Below are 19,898 nucleotides of genomic sequence, written 5' to 3'. Positions count from 1 at the left end.
TGAGAGAGAGCGGCTCTGTTCAAGCAGAGTTTGTTTCATCACTGCACACTCACATGGACACTGTGTGTGTGGACAATAAAACGGGGCATTTGACAAACAAACACACACAGAGACAGACCGGTAAAGTGTCTGCGCTCCTCGTTGGAACTGTCGATGCCGAGACATTCTCTGGTTGAGCAGATGGTGTCACCGGCGAAGCAGGAGCAGGTGTGGCAGTCGACCCTGAAGGACGTCCCGTGGCCTGGTGGTATCAACAGCAAAACAACACAGAGACAACACACAAGAACACATCAACAAAATGTTACAGTATGCTGAGGATCTAATAGCTTAAATTACAAAATACATTGTTGGTGTGCTTTTCTCTTAATGTAAAAATAAATGTCTTGTTGCTGGAGCTTTTTCGCCTGTGTTGGACAACAGTGATCTTTTGTACGTGCATGCCTCTGCTCAGTGTCTCCACATGGTAGATACAGCTCACCATGTGTCCTTGAGGTCCATTGTAAATTGGACAGCTGTGACTCACCACTGTGAGTTGTGCTTGCAGGTAGGATGTCCCTCTCTGGTGACCCGCAGGCTCTTACTCTGGTACACCTTTATATATAAGGCAATTCTTGGTCTGCTCCCACAATACCTCTGTGTTTTCATTACACAGAAAAGTGCTGGACAGTTCTCACTGCATTCTCAGAAACTCTTCATGCTCTCCGTCCTGAACTCTTGTACAGAGATTGGGAAAGGGGCTTCTGGGTGTTCTGTACCCTCAGCCTCAAATTTGTTGCAAAATAACATGAAACTCAAGGAGCTGGTGTCTCTAAATGTTTTTAAATCTAAACTGAGAGACTTGGAGGCAGATATTATAGGTTGTAGATGTTGTAAGTCTGCCTGCCTGCACAACTGATTCTGTGAAAGCTCTCTTTTGACCCATAGAAAGTTCTCTTTTAATGCAAATTTTAGTGTTTATAAACTGTATTTTGCCACCCTTTGTGTCTCTGTCTGCAACTTTGTGTTTTCACAGCTGACTGTCTCTGTTAAGTCTCCCTATAAAAGAGATTCTTAGTTTAAGCATTTCATTAAGAGGAGTAAATTTGCAGAGGTTGCCAGCAAATATACAGGTGCATCTTAAAAAAAATTAGAATATTGTGAGGAAGTTCAAGAATTTCCATTAGTTATTTAAGAGTGAGTGACATTTTAATATAATCTAGACTCATTACATAAGCCAAAATGTTAAAGCATTTTTCTGTTTTAATTTTAATAAAATGGCTTACAGCTAGAAAAATGTAAAAAAAAACAAAACAAAACAAAAAAACAACTCAAACATAATCTTCAAAATTAAAACAAAAACAAGGCTAGAAATATTTTGAGTTACGTGTAATGAATATACAATATATGAAAGTTCACCTTTTTGAATGAAATTATGAAGAAATTTGACCTTTTTCACAGCATTCTAATTTTTTGAGATGCACCTGCACACAAACATCAAAACTGTTGATAAATATACAAATGCAGCATGAATATGGTTAGTGCATACAAATAACTAGTACAGACGCCACTCTTTTGTAAATTACCAAAAAATAAAAAAAATACAATAAATAAATAGAAAAATATTATTCAAATAATTATTTAAAAAAGGAAAAAAAAAGAGATTCTTAATCGCAATAGGACCAACTTGGTTAAATAAAGATTAGATTAAAAATAAATAAATTAAAAAGAAACAAACAAAAAACATGCTCCCTACACTTGTTGTCATTTTGCACTGATTGGCTTGATTGATAGTGCTAGAGATGGTTATGAGGGTCCAGTGTTGTGTGATGGGGTGCAGCCTTGGGGGTAGTGCTGAAGTTAGTTTGTGTTCAGAGGAGTGACTCATTTCCTGAGTGATAGAGTTGGATATTAGTATGAATATGACACATCTACTAGTTCCTTCATGAGAGCAATGATTTATTAGAACTATTACTGCCCCGCTGGCTCTACTTCTTTTCTATTACATTAAAAATTCATCCATTTAAAATTCTGAATATGCCTCAGGAACATTTGCACTAACCTCGCATTTATTACTAATGTTCCAGCAGGGAAAGTTAACTTTTTCAAACTCTTACTTTTCATTTAGATGACTTCATAGGGTTTGTGTGTTTTAAATGAAAATGGGCAATAGCTAATTAAGAGGGAAACAAATAAATGCATAAAGCTAATGGAATGTTTAATGAATAAGGGCTGTGTCTCAAAAGCTCTACACACACACACACACACACACACACACACACACACACACAACACTTTAATTGCTAGTGAACAATAGAGATGTTTAAATATTCAAAATAAATGAAAGTGCTACGTGCTCATGTACCTGTTGTTTTCATATCTGTGGATGTTCTATAATTCAGTTTTGTCAGAGTAGCTGCTGATAAACATTAAAGAGCTTTTGTCACGCTTATTGAAATTGAGGGGTTAAAGGCAACCAAAGCCCCACTCAGACAGAGAATCAACATTTTCCCCACAGCTTTCCACGTGTTTTCAGGTGTGTTTCCTCCTGCTTATAGTCTTCATGCTAAGCTACATAAGTCCTGGCTGTTGTACTGAGCACACATAAAGATTAAGATTTATATCTATCCTGACAACATACTCTTGTATGCTTTTATCAGTCAGTTACAGTGTGCATCCATGTCTGTCCAGACTCACATAGCCATGACAAAAGACAATACTTCAAACACAAATGTTGCTGCAAAGAAGCTATAAATTCTAAAACACGGATGCTTCACACACATCTTCAACCTGACAGCACAGAAGATCTCCACAATCAGCACAGTTTCAAGATTAGTGTCAACAATTCAGTTTCTGACCAAATGTCTCCCCTTCTGTTCATGAGATATGATGTTGAGTAATGGCTAACAAACATTATGATATCACAGTGAAACTGACCTTTGAATTTAAAATGTCATCACTTCATCGTTTTATGAAGTAAGTGAGTCACAGTGACCTTGACCTTGGACCACCAAAATCAAATCAGATCATCCATGAATCCTAGTGAATGTTTGTGCCAGATGTAATGTGATTTCCTTGAGGCGTTCCAAAAAACTGTTGCTGAAATGGCATAACATACTGTGTTCACTGTTTAGAACTTTTTCCAGATTAGTCAGGATGCATAGCCTCTCAAAACCAACAAGAAAACTAAAATTACATTTGAAGGATTCTCTCAAGGCCTTCTTTAGAATTCACATTCATGAGAATGACATGCATGCATAGTCATGGTGACCTTGACCTTTGACCAAAATCTAATCAGTTTATTGTTGACTCCAAGTTGCAGTTTGTACCAAATGTAAAGGAATTCCCTAAATGCCTTCTTGAGATATGTTGTCCACGAGAACGAGATGGAAGAGGTCAGAGTGAGCTTTGACCACCAAATTCTGATCAGTTCATTCTTGAGTCAAAGTGGGACTTTATGCTGAATTTAAGGACATACCCTCTAGGTGTTCTTAAAATATTGAAAACATAACGCCTCCGGCCACGGCTCTCGCAAGCAGGGAGACAATAAAAGGAAATGCCAGCAAGTAAATTAAACAAAATGTTGAACCACTGCTCCAAGGTGATTCTTAAGCCTTAAATTGAGCACTTGCAGTAAAATCATTTTCTATAGAGCCATGCCAACCAGTCATAACTTCTGACTGATAAGTAGCATCAAATGAGCAGCACTCAGTTCACTTCATCCAAAAATGAACAAATCCAACCTCTAACTGTGGAAGGAGCATCAGCTAGCTCATGTCAGTTCAGCCTGATATCTTTCAGCAATGTGATAACTGGTAGTTTGACAAAAGAATCGGAACAAAAGTTTCAAGGTTTCTTTATCAGTAACAAAGGGTGCATTTTTTGTGCAGATGGAAGATTCAGCATTCCGAAACAATATATCACAGTGATTCTGACTGAAATGACATTTAAACAAAATGTATTTAAACTAGTATCATCGCAGTACCAGAAATGGTATCAAACTCTTTGGAAGGTCCTGATAAACTGCTTTTACAGTTACGTGCACACACACACACACACACACACACACACACACACACACACACACACACACACACACACACACACACACCAAAGCCTAAACTGCCAAGTACATCATTTAGTGCTAGCTTTCCTGTAGCAGTAGCTACACCTGTACAGTGTACTGTATCTTTTTGTTCTACATCTACAGGCCACAAACAAATCGCTGGAGCGAAGAAGCTGCAATTTGCTATGCAAGGGAAGGGAACAGTCATAACAGTCATTGCCCTACGCTCCAGCTATGAGGAGAAGACATGACACCTCTTCTGAACATATAGGGATTCTTTCAACTCTGGCAGATACTGCTGAAAATACTGTCCCACCAACAACAACATTCAGGGAGCCTATCGAGCCCTGATCCAACCTAAGGAGCTGCTTGCTGTTGCTCTGAAAACAGGTTGGAGGTGCACAGAGCTTCACAAAATAGAGTCAGGGAGAGTGGTTTTCACACATGTGTGTGCAAGCCTGTGTGCTAACACACAGAGCAGCTGTTTTCTGCTGTTAACGTTCTGGTATGCCGCGACCGTGACGTCAACACAAGCACATGGTGAGACTGCACATGGTTATGTTTCGGCAACACAAGCGCATGGCAACCACAAGGGTAGATCGACAAACACACAAGCTGGCACAGATGATTAGGATTTGGCAACATGACATTAAGTATGACGTGTACATCAGACTCCTGCATGAAATCCATCCATCCACTGCCTCTCCTGTTTGCTCTACACAGACCTTCATGCTCCTTATGATACATCTCTACCGGCAGCATTTCAGAGTTGGGGGAGGAGATTTTCTTTCTTTTCTTTTCTTCCTTGGCAGCAGTTTGTGAGTCGCAAGGTAGATAATCAAATTGTTTATCCGTTCACAACTGTTGTGAGTGAATGCAAACCTTTAGACTGAGTAAACTGAACGGTTGAGTTTCGCTTTCAATGCTACTGATGTTCTGATGCCAGAGTACTCTCGGTGCTCCGACACTGCGGTGCAATCATTAACCAAACGGTATATATTTTTCAACATAATCTTAATGTACAGACCAGTTCCAAAAATGGAAAACACACCTCCTCCACCAAGCTGCACTTCCCTTGTTGTTTCTCAGTCTCTGCTACCACATGCTATGATGTCTTGATGGAATATGGTACAGAAAGCTTCACAGCACTTAAAGCAAAAATTTCTCAATGAGATGACGGTCAAGCAATCACTTTAAAAGATTGATCTAAGAGGATTAGATACAGACACAGCATTTATATTTCTTGGCTCCCTTTTAATCACGAACTCTCTCACCTGCTTCGAACAAGTGAACTGCTCTTAACTGCTTTTTGAAATTTAAACTTCCTGCGATGAAAAGATGCACTCTGGAGGATTCTGAAAAGGTAAGTGATGTCTTTATCCTTGCTGTTAGGCAACGGGAACATTTAATTTCCAGACTTTTGAAAGGAGTTTGGCTCCACACAACACAACAGCGTGTGTCCAATCAAACCAAACATCTGTCTTCAATAAGAGCAGACTGGCTCACCCCTCTTTAGAAGTGCAGGAGAAGACAAACACAAAAGCACAAAGCTAGAGGAGCAATAAACTCTGTGGGCTGCTGAAGGAGACAGGAGTGACGTGCGTTTGTCTTTGTAAACAGGGACAAAGATCTATCATTAAATGGAATGGCTAAATGAATGCTGACTAATTAGAAATGGTTAAAGTCGCTGTTTGATGACTTTGAGAGTTTTTGACTTTGGTGCCCCCCCTAGTGGCAGGATAGAAAATGATGGCAATGCATGATAAAATGAGTTGCAGTGCAATGTAAACGAAATGATGAATATGAAAAAAGACAAGTATAATCCAATACGTGATGAGTTCCTATGTGTGAGTACGGAAGAAACTGGCTATCGGCTTTCCTGCAGAATTATCTGTTCTGCAAGTCTGTAGTGCACCCCCTTTAAGGAATAAAACTGGGGCTGTTAAGGGATTTTTTTTAATTAGTCTAAAGAAATTGGATACATCACTTTTTTTGCTGTGAAAGTATTTTAAAAAAACTATTCATATTTATAAGCACAAATTCCACTCATTTATGAAGTTGTGCAGCTCCTGCATTGTCAACAACACAGTCCTGCAAATATTTCAAAATAAAATGCCTTTTTTCAACAACTGATGGGATTCTGTCAACAGAGATGATGTCAGAGGACTTTTATTTTGAAACAGAAGCAGGGATGTTTGAGTAAAACAGTCTTGTTTGTATTTCCTCATCTCTGTGACACATAGAGACTTTAAAACTGAATTAAAAGGTGGTTTAGAGTCAATGTAATTATCAAAACACCATTTTCACAACTGGCAGTTTATTTAGCAGCTTAGCAGGTTTTTTCTGTTGCAGCCACCACACTAGCCTTCATTATTTTCAATCCAAGGCCACGTAGGCATGTTATGGAGCCATAATGGAAACGCAAGCTCCTTATATGTGGAAACAGCCACGTACGAGGGATTCCTGGGAGGTGAGAGTCCACAATTTCACAGAGGAATTGTGGATTCAAAACTTCTGGATGATCCGCTCAACTTTTGAACTGACAAGCACATAGTCATAGCATCACGTGACCTAGAAAAGCCATAGCAGTTTTGCAAAATATGGCTTTTTTGAATCAATTTAAATACCACTTTATGTGAGCATAAAAACCTTTTTGAGTTAAATAGAAGTTTTTTCAAAAGTTTTTTCCATTGAACATATTTTATATTCCCAGTTTCAATTTGCGCCGTTTGAGGGTTAATGGAAACCTGCCACCTGTTGATACAACATCTTAAGCTAATGCATCTTCTCTTCTCAGTGCAACACTGACAATAATGAGTGTGTGAGAGTTCAGGGATGAACTGACTCCTGTCTTCTCACCAATCCACTTAGTAATCATTAACTATAATTCTGGGCATCGGCTAAAGACTTCACTATTAAAAAAGACTGCTGTTCAAAGGACATCAGTTTCTAGGTTGATTATGAATTTAGCATTCATGGCATCATGCTTTGTTCTCAACTGCATTGATGACACATTTTGAATTTGTCCCAAATTCTTGATTCGTATGTCTGACTGTATTTCGCTCCATAGCAATGGCCACTGAAGTTCATGGTTATTGTATTTAAAGTTGTGCACCAAATCAAGCCAACACAATCATAGTTGGAGAAACAAAAAGTGACGGCTGCAGCAAAAACATACAGGATTGTTATATGATCTGGGAGCCAAACGGGCAACATTTCAGAGAGGGGAAAAATCTACAACAGCATCACTAGTGGTGCTTATTCTGTATTCAGTAAAATTAAAATTACTTAAAATAAAAATGCTATTGAATTGTACTTATTATTTTTTTTTTTTGAAAGTCACCTGAAGGTGAAAAACGTGGGGGGAAGAGCCAAGACCACACTTTCTGTGGTTTCCTAATCCTCCTTATTTTTTGTCTAAAGATTGATTGGTATGGTAATATGTATATTTTGTAATTTTAACTGTAAGTTGTGTGTATATGTGTGTGTTTGTGTTTTAAAATAGAACTTTAAATAACTTCCTGTTTACATCCTTATTAAACAGGGAAAGAAAACAGAAAAGGGACTGTGACATTTGCTTTTGTTCAAGCAGTTGAAAACCTACAACTACCAGAATGCACTGCGCCTTAATAAACGCTCCTGCTGGGGGCTGACGTAATGCAATAAAGTTTTAGCTCAGTCCGAAAATAATGGTGGCCTGCTACTGACATTTGCTCATATTAAAGTTTAAACAGTAAACTAAAATAGGCTTCTCAAACAGAAATAGGCAATGTTTTATCTCAGTTTTTTCTTCATTTTTACAATACATGAAACAGTATGGCCCCCACTCTCTGTTTACAAATTCTCATATTACAGCCAAACTAAAATATGTTTCTATAAACATTTTAGCTGAGCACAAGGCAGTGCAGTAACATAATGTTGCTGTATTTTTCATCAGCACAACTTAGTTTTACTGTTTGATCAGAGTTTGGTCTACGTTTGAGAGACAGAGAGAGGCGGGTCTCTCTCTTGATCTGCTTCAATACTCTTTGTTGTCTGCTGTGGTGGGCATAGAAAAGCAGAAGTACAATCTGTATCATCCAGCAGATTTTTTTTGCTGGGAGATGAGCAGGGAGATTTGGGCGTTGGCACCAAGTATCCCTTTAATGTGAACAAAGAAATGTGACGGGGCGGTGTTAATCTTTAATAAAACTATGTAGCATGCAGAGAACGGTGCCCTGCTGCTCTAACAGAGATGCTGTAAATTAATCATACTCATTTAAATGTAATTATCCTCTCCACAGGAAGTGATGAATTTAATGACTTCATCCATGAATATCGTCCAGGGACGTCATTTCGCCAGTGGTGGCATAACCTTTTCATCTGCTTTCCCCCTCACAACAACCAGGAGATTTAGCTAATGGATTAAATACTTCGGATTTGAACACTTTCATCTCAGCACTGTGTGCTGCTAGACAATAATAAGCGTGTACAGCAAATCAACTTAAGGCCTGCAGGCCAAATCTGGCCTCCAATATGGTCCTGGCTGGTCCACCAAACAATTTTGTAATTGACAATAAAAATAAAATGATACTCACTGAGAACTGGCTTTGTACTTTTGGGATATATAAAGTGCCAGAGTGGATAAAACAGCATCAACACAGAGCTTGTTGAGCAATAAAAGTGCCAGTGGAGGATCTTCCACACCCCTAACAGAGGTCCTAGCTAAGATCCTAATGTCTTGAAATCCAAGAAAGGTTTTAAAATCACAGAAATAAAATGTCCTGTAGCGTTTACTAGCTCACCTTGGCCCTTTGCTCCAACAAATGCTGTTAAATCCTAGAAACGTCCCAAAATCCTAGAAAAATATCCAACAACCCTAGAAATGTCTTACACTAGAAATGTCCTAAAAGCCTACAAACATCCTAAAATCTGAAAGATGTCCTAAAACCCTAGAAATGTCCTAAATCTTAGAAACATGTTGTTTAAATCCTAGAAATGTCCTAAAATTCTAGAAAGCCCTAAAATCATAGAAATGTGCTAAAATCCTGGAAATATGCTTACATCCAAGAAATATCCTGAAATCCTAGAAATGTCCTGAAATCCTAGAAGTATACTAAACTCCTAGAAATCTGAGAAACGTCCAAAAATAACAGACCTGTATGCAACTGGCCGCTGGCCCCCAGTCATTTTGCAGAAGTAACCCCAAAGCAAAGCAAATTGAGTATCCCTGCTGTAAAACATATGCAGACTTCTGTTGCAGTCTATCTGCATCAGTGGAAACTGTTTGGACTTTTAGATTGACATCGGGTTGCTCTTACTCTTCCTCTGTCCTCCCACGATGCACGGCTTGTTGGTGTCCACACAGGGCATCTCCACACAGTTCTCCAGACGCCCGCTGGGACCACAGCTGCACACCTCGTAGCACCCAGCAGGACCAGTGCGAGTGGGCACCTGGATACGGGCGTCCTGCTGCACCAGAAACTCTGAGGCCTCGCCCAGTTTACAGCCTGAAAACAATCAAACACACACACACACACATTCACACAGACTCATGAGCGCCATGCTTCAGAAACAGTGAAGCTGCTGAGGTGTAACAGTATGTGGTGGTACCTGGTACACAAAGGTATGGCTGACAGTTGAGTTCATCAAGGCAGCCCTTCCTGTTGACCTGACAGAGGTGGTTGCTGGGGCAGGGGTTGGGGTTGCATGGATGGATGACCTCCTCTACGATGTTGTTGCCGAGGGAGCTGGGGGCTGGAGGGAGTGTGTGAAGGGGCAGGGGGGTAGGTGAGGGGTGGATATGGAAACAACATTAAAAATGATTGTCAGGCAAATGACAGTATTTTATGTTGGTGACAATGCCGATATGTCAATTGAATGTCATTGTATTGAAGAGGTTCCAAAATAAAAGCCCATTCCAAAGAAAAAAAGCCCTTACGTAGTGTTTTGGGTGAAATCTAAGATAGTACAGCTGTAAGACAGAGCTGTCCCCCAGTAATGTTAGAAATATTTCAACTGATCAATTTATTTTTAAATCACCTTTAAATCATAACACCACTGTCAGGGCAATATAGTAGCTGGCATTACAGAATCAGACAGTAGACAGGAGGAGCTGATAATGTTGGTGACTGAGTATCAGCACCACAGAAGCAGCAAGATATTACAGCACATATGTCACAGCTGAAAGGACAATCAGCACAACAACACATAACAGTTCATCTCCACACAGCTCATGCTCTACTGTCACATTTATTACTCAGCTGTACTTCATGGGTTTTGTTTTTTGAATTTGTTTGCTTGTTTGCAATTGATATCTATGATTTTGTCTTAAAAGAGTATATTATTTTTTATTGTAAAAAAACAAAAAAAGTCTTTAGATGTACACACACAACCACAACCCATACCAGCCCCTCTACTGGATTATTTCTCTCTCATTTATTTTTGTTTTTCACTGTTAATTGATACACATTGTTTGAATCAGAATCAGAAATACTTTATTGTTTCCCGGGGGGAAATTGTGGTTTGTTTCAGTCGCTCTGATGCCAGCATAGAAAATTATAGCAAATAATAAGTGCAAGCACAACTATATAGAAATGTAAAAGAGAAACACAGTAAAAGCAGTATGTGAATATATAAAAAATAACAGGATATACAATATGCTGAGTATTTAAAGTGTGTAAAAATATAAATGTAAAGAAATACAGGTATAGACAATTAGCACTAGTATGTTAATATCTAAGTTATAATATGGATGATGTGCTGAGTGTCTAAAGTGTGTTAAATATAAAACTTAAGCTAAAATGCAATGTATTAAACTTGTACGTAAGTTAAAAACATAAAAATATAAATATGTGTGCAATGTTACAGAGAACAAGATGTATACCTGAGTACAAATACCAATAAGAATATATACAATATATACAGTATGTGTCACATGTTAAATATTGCCTATATGCAAGAGCTGGAAGAATATTGCACATAAGAATAACTGCACAGAGAAATGCTGTGGTTGAAATATTGCACCAAATATTGCAGTTCAGACAGTGATATAAAGAATTATTGCACCTTAAAAACACCATTGCATATTTAAAGAATAATGATTGTATTTCTATTGTTAAAAAAACATTTGTCCTTGGAGCTTATGTGCTAATAAAGCACTTTGAACTGAACTGCTGCTGTTTCTGCTAAATGTATAAATAGCCAAGTGTTTTGTAAAATAAAAGTCAAATCAGCTTGATGAGAAGATAATGTTGTCAGTGTCTGTCAGTTTCTGTCCTCTCCTGCCCCCTGGTGGCCACAAACACATTTACTTGCAGATTTGGCAGAGATAGCCTTTAAAGGACTGAAGCCAGTATGATTTTCAGAATCTTACTTGGAATTTGGAGGTTTTAAAATGTTTCTTTCCTTTAACAGCACTACATCTGATTGCTATTTTCATTTCTAACTGAGCCAACATTTCAGTGCTGACTCACTGAGGTATCTGTGGAGAGGGATGCAGCGTTCAGGGTCATCAATGGGTGACAGCAGCTCACAGATCCTTTCTGGAGTTTGTCCTTCATGGAAGCGTTTCCTGTCTCCACACTGGGTAAGGATGTCCACACAGTCTGACCTGAGGACAGATAAGAGACAAACACTCTGACACCACTTGAGACAAATATATAAGACGCAATCAGCAGAAAGTGGTTGTGTGTAACTTGGATTTTGCAGATACAGGCGGACCGTCAGCTGGACTGAGAGCAGAGTGAGAGACTCTGCCAACACACACAGCCTGGAGCTGGGTGTGTGATGCTGTAATGTCATTCAAGACAAGTGGGGCTTTAAAACCTGAGAGGAGGCTTGAATCTGACAAATGGCTGAACAAAATGTATAGCCTGAGGGGTGCGCGCGCGCACACACACACACACACACACACACACACACACACACACACACACACACACACACACACACACACAGTGCAGACATGACACAGCAGATCCTGAGAGCAGGGCAGGGCCTCTCCCTGTCCATCAGATGTCAGACTCATGTATTCTGCTCTCATCACTCGGTGGTGACTGCTCCACAGAGGAGGAAGATAATCAGTGAGGAGAAGCAGAATTCACCTCGTGTTTTTGTGAGGAAAAAAAAAAGGTTGTGCCAAGACAAATGTCAACCACAAAAGTTACATGGAAGACAAATGATTACCAGTTATTATCATGAAGTGAGTATACGTCCATAAAATCCGTCTTAAATGTTGACAGTTGTCTTGATGCTAGTTTTAATCTAGATTTTAGAAAACTGTTCTACCAGTACATCCAACAACAATAATAATAATAATAACGTTTTATAATTTCCTGAAACTGTCACTATATCCTGTAGTATCTGTAGTCAAACTGTTCAGTTGTAAAATGAGAGACTTTACTCCGGCTGATGGGAAGCGCTTGGTTTGGTTAGGCTTGTGTTGCCCTTTTGAATTCACTTATTTAAAAAAAAAAAAAAAGATATAGGCTAACTTTAATTTTCCTCCCCATTATTGCTTCTGGTCATTCACCCTGGTAGTGTTTAATATGGGCAGTAAGTGGTCACAGGATGGTAGTGGACATACTTGCATATGACGCTCCCTCTGGACTTGCTGTGGCAGGGTTTGATCTGCAGCGAGCAGGCCACAGCCTTCCACATGTCCGGCAGGCACTTCCTGATGTCCAGCACAGGGATGTTCATGAACGGCATCTTGATTGTCCCGTTGGACCACAGCTTAATGTCGTTCATGGCGCCCTGGTCTGACTGGACGTTACAGCTGCGGAACAGCTCTGTCGGCCTGAGGAGGGACAGACAGAGGTGATTTCACAAGAACCCAAAGTGAAATAATGCTGAAAAATTAGGTAGTTTTTGATATTAAAGTGTTTAACAATGCAGGGGGCTAAATAAAAGTGCTTAGAGGGAGTCTCTGTGGATAATGTGAGGGTTGTTTTCCTCTCCCACTGCACCAGGAAGTGTGTTTGATGTCTGATTGGTGGGTTTGGTCTCAAGTGAGTCAGCTAATTGGTGGTTTAAAGGGAGAAGGTTACAGTTCTGGGTGTGGTTCCATCATTCCATTTGCTCCTGATGAGTGGATGCTTTGTTTATCTTTAACGGACGTGTGTGTGTGTGTGTGTGTGTGTGTGTGTGTGTGTGTGTGTGTGTGTGTGTGTGTGTGTGTGTGTGTGTGTGTGTGTGTAACCCTGCATTCTTAACTTGGTCACCAGTGGTTTTCCTCTGAAACCTAAACTAAATGTGGCAATCAGATGATTGTTATTGCAAGCAGCTGAGCTGAATCTCTGTCCTCCTGAGCTCAGGAGGTCAGTTTTCATTAACCCTAATATTTTTTTGGCTTTTCTAGGTCACATGATGCTATGGCTATGTGCTAGTCGGTAGGAACAGGCTCCCTCGGGCATGATGCAGCAGGCGCTACAAGAGCTGTTATTGCATTGAATAACTAACATGCCTACGTGGCCTTGGGTTGGAAATAATGACGGCTAGTGTGGTAACTGTAATAGAAATAAAGCTGCTTATGTTTTGAACATCCATCACCATGCTTCTTGGAATGCTATCACCAGAGGACAAGTCACAGAACATCACTCACTGGAAACGTAGTCGTCTCCCAATTTCATTTTATCGACATTTTGAAAATATTCCTTAAGTTTCGCACAAATCTGTAATGGAAACCCGCATACTGGTGGAGAGTGTCAGTCCCAGCAGTTTAATCACGGCTGCTGCAGCACACACAATCAGGACTCATCTTCTTTAAAAATAACTACAGAGAACAAAGGAGACATTTTTCAGGTTGAGAAGAACAAACCCACTGATCACAACTTCACACTCCATTTTGTTGTGTTTTCCTTCCTTTTAATTCATTTCCAGCTCAGCACTCCAAACTTCTTTGCTAATAAATCACAACTAACATCACATCTGCTGTTAACGTAAAGCTATGACATTGTTGCAATGCCCTGCATTACTCTTTGGATGGAAAGAGTAAAGCCTTTATTGTGCAGGAACATTTGTTTTCACAGTTTACATCTGCAACCTGTTTCACTTTTCATCAGCTAAAATGTGCGTCATAGGTACACAACATCAAAACTGCTCAGTAATGTTGGCTGGTCTCTCAGGGTGAAAGAGTCAGAGGAGAGTCGAGAATTTAACCATGCTTGGTCTGATTGTTCTCTTTCGCCACAAATGCTGCAGGCTTTCTGGTATGTTTTAAAATACTTATCTATATGTTTTTTACTTTATTATATATTATTGTGTTCTGTAATATTTGTTTAAATATAAAATTATTAGAATTCGAAATATAGTTTTATTCTTTTCAGAGTCATCCCTTCTTTTTTTTAGACCATTTTAAGGTTTATTTTTTGTTTGCTTTTTTAAATCATTCTACTCATTTCTTGCAACTTGTGGGACATTTCATGCCCAGACGGTCCTTGCCTTTTCCCCCATGTTTTTAAGATCAATTTGCTCTGGTCTCGAAGGGTCAAATAGCTTTTGAAAGACGCCTGAACGCAGCACAAGGAAACTGATGTCCATCAAGGTATTAAAGGGTTAAATCCCTGAGCTCAATAGGCTTATATTTGGGACAGACGTCTACAGGCTTTTATTTCCTTTAACACTAAGCTGTTGCTCAGCAAAGATGGAAATAAAATCTTACAAAATACAGTCTACAATCTCATCTCTTTCTTATTTGCTATGCTGGTATTATTGTCCTCTCTGGTGCTCATGGTTTCAGTAAAATGAACTGAATGACTGACTTGAAGAGAATCTTGCCAAGCTATTAATGTGTGTAGCATACCTATATCGACAAAAGTTTATATATTACTCATGGATCTCGCATGGCCCAATGTAGCGCCTGCCCAGACGCATTGTGGCGAGCTTAGAGCAGCCAACGAGGTGCCTATCTATGCAGCAAAGGGCTGGAGGCAAACCTGCAGCCGCTGTGTCAAGGACACTGCCTTTGTACATGGGACACCTGCACGACCCACTAACCTACTGGGTGCTCTTAACCAAGATGTAAGTTTTATTTTGTTTGTATTGATTTTTAATGAAGTGTGGTTAAAGAGGATAAAATTGCTGTTCAGTTAAATGTAGTCTGGTGAGTTTTGTGATGGTGATTTTTGGCTGTTTCTGGTTAAACAAAAAGGGATCTTACTTGCATAACAAAACAGTCTATTCTTTTTTTATGCTGTCAGACACTTATAATAACAATCTGAGCCAGTCAGGGCAAAAACAAGCACATTTAGAGGAGGTATACCGACACTGAGAGTGGTTACATTGCAGCCTGTTTTACTGCTGTGGGCTGCAGCAGTTTCTTGCAACACAGGACCAGTTTAAAATCTTGCCGTTCCCTTTCGTCACTTAGACATAATAACATGCGAAACAGTGTCCAGGTTCAAAAGAATACCAAACTTAGCCTTTAAACATTGAAAAATGAATGAATGAACTAAGTGAGTCTCTTTAGGCATCAGTGAGGTGTTTTGTGACTAAAAAGCACCCAGTTTTGGACACAATGCTGCTCATCAGGTTGGCAGGATGGATTTAGGAATTTGTTTCTAATTTAAGGTTCAGACACTTTTGTGTGTCTTCCACCTGCTGAGACACACAGAGACACACACAGTGAACCACTACCTCCAGACAAGTGTTTGTCTTCATGCTGCTCCTGGCTATACAGTGCAGTGTTTGAACCCCTCAGGGAGGCAGAGGGCTGTACAAGGCTCCCCTGGAGAGCCCATCAAAGAGCCGCACACACAGTTTGTCTGCCTGAACTTCAAATCCCACAATGCCACAGCATGAGCTCTGTGCAATCATGATCTGAAACCACAACGTGTCCAAATATTGTCTTTGTGAGTAATAACAGAATGCTAAGGATATAATCCAAGTGCCATTTCAACAAAACTTTCAATCAAACTTTGACAGAATAATCTTTTCTTTTCTTTTCTTTTTGAAAAATGTAAAGGAATAAAGCTTTTATATCACAAGTTAAGCCCAAATTTCAAGTTGTCCAAAAGTAGCATTTTTTATTTCGCTCAAAGCACTGCTCTGCCTTTGTATACCCTCATAGAGACATCCGGTGCTGTAGCAGCCCGTCCACAGTAGTAAATGTCTAAATATCTATTTTTGTCTTTCATTGTAAATCACTTTACTTTTAAGTTACTATTTATAGTTTTGCAAGCAGCATGTAACACCCACAATGCACTCTGCAAAGCTACTGGAAGGTTTTTTGTGCTCCTGCTGTCATTTGCATAGAAAGGGGACAATTTTGCACCAAATGCATTTATATTGCCTACTTAAATATGTGAAAGTAGCAAAGGAGCATTGAAATGCTGTTTGTGTAGCAGTGTAGTTAGGAGTGGATCTCACCATAAGAAGGTGACTTTTTTTTTTAGTAAATGTTTAGGTTTAGTAAGTGTTTTAGGTTGTTTTCTTCTCCTCAAGTTTAAAATATTCAAATAAAAAAATATGTCCATCTAGGTGTCAAAGGGTTAACATATTCAGCAGCTGCAGGAATGTATTGGTAGAACTATAACTGAGTGTTTCAACAAACTATAAAGTCATATTTTTAAATGATTTCTATTGAAATTAGATTTGATACCCTGATCTAAATTATATTTCATGTGTAACAACAAACTCCTGTCTCATCGCTGGTGTAAAAGCCAGCCGTGGTTTCTCAGAACGCTGCACAGTATCAGATGACTGCAAGCTTTCGTGGTTGCTTCACTCACCAGGTGACCTGCAGACCGCTGCGTGGATATGTGAAGTATATTTGGGTTTGTTTTGATGTGTGTGTGTAAGTGTGACTTCCCAGTGCAGCCTTTGAAGCCGTTCCATTTGGCCTTTGGCCCCATCTGTAGACAGTGTGTAAAACATGCTGTGGTCCTGATAACTCCAGGGTCACTCCGGGTTCATTATAACAATGTCTCTTGTTTTCCCTCTCAGCCTCTTTCTTTCCTTCAGCTGTTAAATGATGCATTTTCACACAGATGTTCAGAGGCGCGGTCTGATGATACGCTGATAAAAAATACGAAAGGCAACATTTTCTAAAGCAACTCTAGGTGTGCTTACTTTGTTGTATGACAGTTTTAAATGATTTAAAGTTTAACTTTTTAAAATCTAAGCAAATTGGCTTGACTTCCTTTGAGGGAAAGGTAATGAGCAACTCAAGGTGAAATGACAAGAAATTAGTAGAAAGGTCAATTACCTGAAAATTAGCACAAAAAAGTAAAAAAAAAAAAAAACTTGAAAAAAGATTAAAAAAACAACAACTGATTATTGTTATTTGTAATTGTAAATATATGTTGACAACAATTATAAATATAATTTTTTATACATTTTTACCGAGCTTTTTTATTCTTTTTTTTAAATATAATTTTCAAAATCTACACATTTCTTGCAATTTTCTGAAAATTTCTCGTCCAGTTGCTTGTTGCCTTTTTTTTCCCAAAGAAATCAAATGAACTGCTCACAAACGTTTAAATACTTGTAAACCATGTGTGAACACAGCACAAAAAAGTCAAGTCGATCCATGTTTCAAAAGGTTAATTTGTTGCACATGTAATATTGTGTGGGGGATGCAGACTATTTGAAGTATTGAAATGAAAACACTGCAAAGACATGAGCAGCCAGATGAAGTGTGTTAAAATAAGTGTACATCATCCGAAGTGAGTTTCAGTAATTTTGAGTTTGAGGTCAAGTCCTACAGGCAGTGGAGTTAGGAATTCCCATCTAAGTAATGAGACTAGTTGAACTAAATTTTAAAGCAAAGCGCTGTAAAGCTTGTATATTGCACCATGAAAACCTCCCATGAGTTGAGCCCCGCTGAGTGTGGTGCAGTCTGACCTGTTGTTGAAGTTGGTGCAGTAGGTGAGGTCCTTGCAGCCCAGCTGACAGGGCTCTCTGACATCAGCCAGGCAGTTGATGAGCTCCGTCTCCACCGGGTTGTACTCACAGAGCTGGTCAAAGTCCTGCCAAGTCTGGCTGCCCCAGTTAGTGCTGATCTCCTGACACATGTCCCTTTCAGAGCACAGCACAAACGCTGGGTTAGAATAACACATTTCACCTCAACCTGTACTCTGCTTCACAACAAGAAATAGCTCAGTACCCCCGAGCAGCATGCCGTACCTGCAGAGGGACGTGTTGGCCTTGGAGCAGCAGTGCAGCTTGGCACAGTCCATCTTGGCGGGGTGGGGGGTCTCCTCTTCAGGTGGGGAGGGAGGGTGGGCGCTGCCTAGAAAGCACTGCCACATGGGCTCCTGAGGGAGAGGCTGGGAGCCGCACTCCTCGATCAGACCCTCCATGATCTCGTGCTCCGTGCTCATGGTGCGGAGGATCCGCCGACATGCCACCTGGCAGTGCGTGGCCTCTGCTCGGTCACAGCAGTACAGACCTGGATGGGAGAGACAAATGGATTGACAAGTGCTGGAAAATGTAAATTATTATGTAAATATGACTGCAGAAAATGACATGTGGTGCCATAGACATGCAACATCCATGTTACCCACTCTCACTTCCATGTTTAACATAATAATCTGTTAAGAGTGTAGTTCTCTTCTGCTCCCTAACATTTTTTTTACACTTACTTAAGGATGAAGCCTTACATATTCCTTGGTATGATCAGTAAATGGCCAGTGTGATGGAAAATATTGGTACTTGTTTTGTCATTTTTATAACATGGGACAATTTTTTCATGATGCAGTTCAGGATGTTACCACATTTCCATGTCATTACCCTTTGTGTTATACTTTGCAATGAGATGTTAACCCTTAGGCCCCGCTTTAATATTACACACACTCATATCACTCTAAGCACAAAATGCGCTTTTCTCAATCAGGCTATGAAAAATATTATACATTAATATGATTTCCTAATTTAACTAACTTTTTGAGTTGTAAACCTTTAAATGCCAGGTTTTTGTCACAAAGCCACCATGTTTTTAGATTTTCAATATAATACATGCTAAACAGATTACTTTATTTTTTATTTTTTTACAGCCTTGGATATATCAATGATTAGCAGCAACACTGGTTTTTATACATATTTTTTTGAGCAGTGTAAAATACTCTGCACAGAAAAAGTGCTTTTCAAAATCACGCAATTAAAAAATATTGTACATTAATCTGATTCTCTTTTTTTAAATTGAGTTAATTTTTTTAACCAACATCAGTCCTAAATATAAATTCCAAGTCAAAAGCCCAGAATGACACCCAGAAATAATACAATGCACGTTTTATACTTTCATGGCAATGGGATCAAAAATGTCAGTTTGAATGGGTTTTAATTGAGCATTTTTTTGCATTTCACAGTCTGTAGTAGTCTACACAGTGTGTGTTAGACTTATTGTAGGAGCTGAGCTGGAAATTCCAAGATTAAACAACAATACACAATCTCGCCAAATTATGCCATATGCATGAACACAGACAGATTGATCAAAAAAAGAAGAACGAAAAGCACGTAAATGCACCAAACGGTCCAGGTTACTAATGTGCTGACTGTCAGGGTGACAATGGGGAGTAAATGTAGTTGCTCTTTAACGTATTCTGTATGTTTTGTTCCTACTATTGTTTTACAGTCACTAAAACTTAAAAACTGAGCTTGTGTGAGTGATGCCTGCAGTGCTGGTGTGTCAGTGTGTGTGTGAGGTGTGGATGGACTCACTGTCTATAGGGCTGCGTATGGGGTAAGACTTGGTGAAGTTGGTGACGCAGCCGAGCAGCTGAGTGCTGTGACTCTGACAGTACTCTTTGACAGCGTTGATCTGGGACACAGTGGGGGTCGAGTCTGTCCTGAAGATGGCCTGGCAGTACTCCCTGCATGTGGTGTGACGCCCCGCATAGCTGCAGCATGTTGAGCCCACTGAAGGAACACACACATA

General features: G+C 39.5%; 1 protein-coding gene across 1 annotated transcript in view; it reads right to left on the bottom strand.

The window, feature by feature from the left end:
- reck (reversion-inducing-cysteine-rich protein with kazal motifs) overlaps positions 1–19,898 on the bottom strand; it is an 89,319-nt gene that overhangs the window by 32,169 nt on the left and 37,252 nt on the right. Inside the window, exons 8-15 of the mRNA XM_042510269.2 lie at positions 19,682–19,879; positions 18,149–18,413; positions 17,867–18,040; positions 12,609–12,821; positions 11,497–11,633; positions 9,635–9,778; positions 9,343–9,531; positions 119–241 (exon numbers count right to left, since the gene is read on the bottom strand). Of these exons, the coding sequence (XP_042366203.2) occupies positions 119–241; positions 9,343–9,531; positions 9,635–9,778; positions 11,497–11,633; positions 12,609–12,821; positions 17,867–18,040; positions 18,149–18,413; positions 19,682–19,879 (1,443 nt within the window). The remainder of the gene's footprint in view (positions 1–118; positions 242–9,342; positions 9,532–9,634; positions 9,779–11,496; positions 11,634–12,608; positions 12,822–17,866; positions 18,041–18,148; positions 18,414–19,681; positions 19,880–19,898) is intronic.

Source organism: Plectropomus leopardus, chromosome 21 (assembly GCF_026936395.1).
Source record: "Plectropomus leopardus strain MGB_pleo_1.0 chromosome 21, ASM2693639v1, whole genome shotgun sequence".
NCBI lineage: Eukaryota > Metazoa > Chordata > Actinopteri > Perciformes > Serranidae > Plectropomus > Plectropomus leopardus.
The sequence above is the reverse complement of the archived record's forward strand: the minus strand, read 5'-3'. Positions and strand labels throughout refer to the sequence as shown.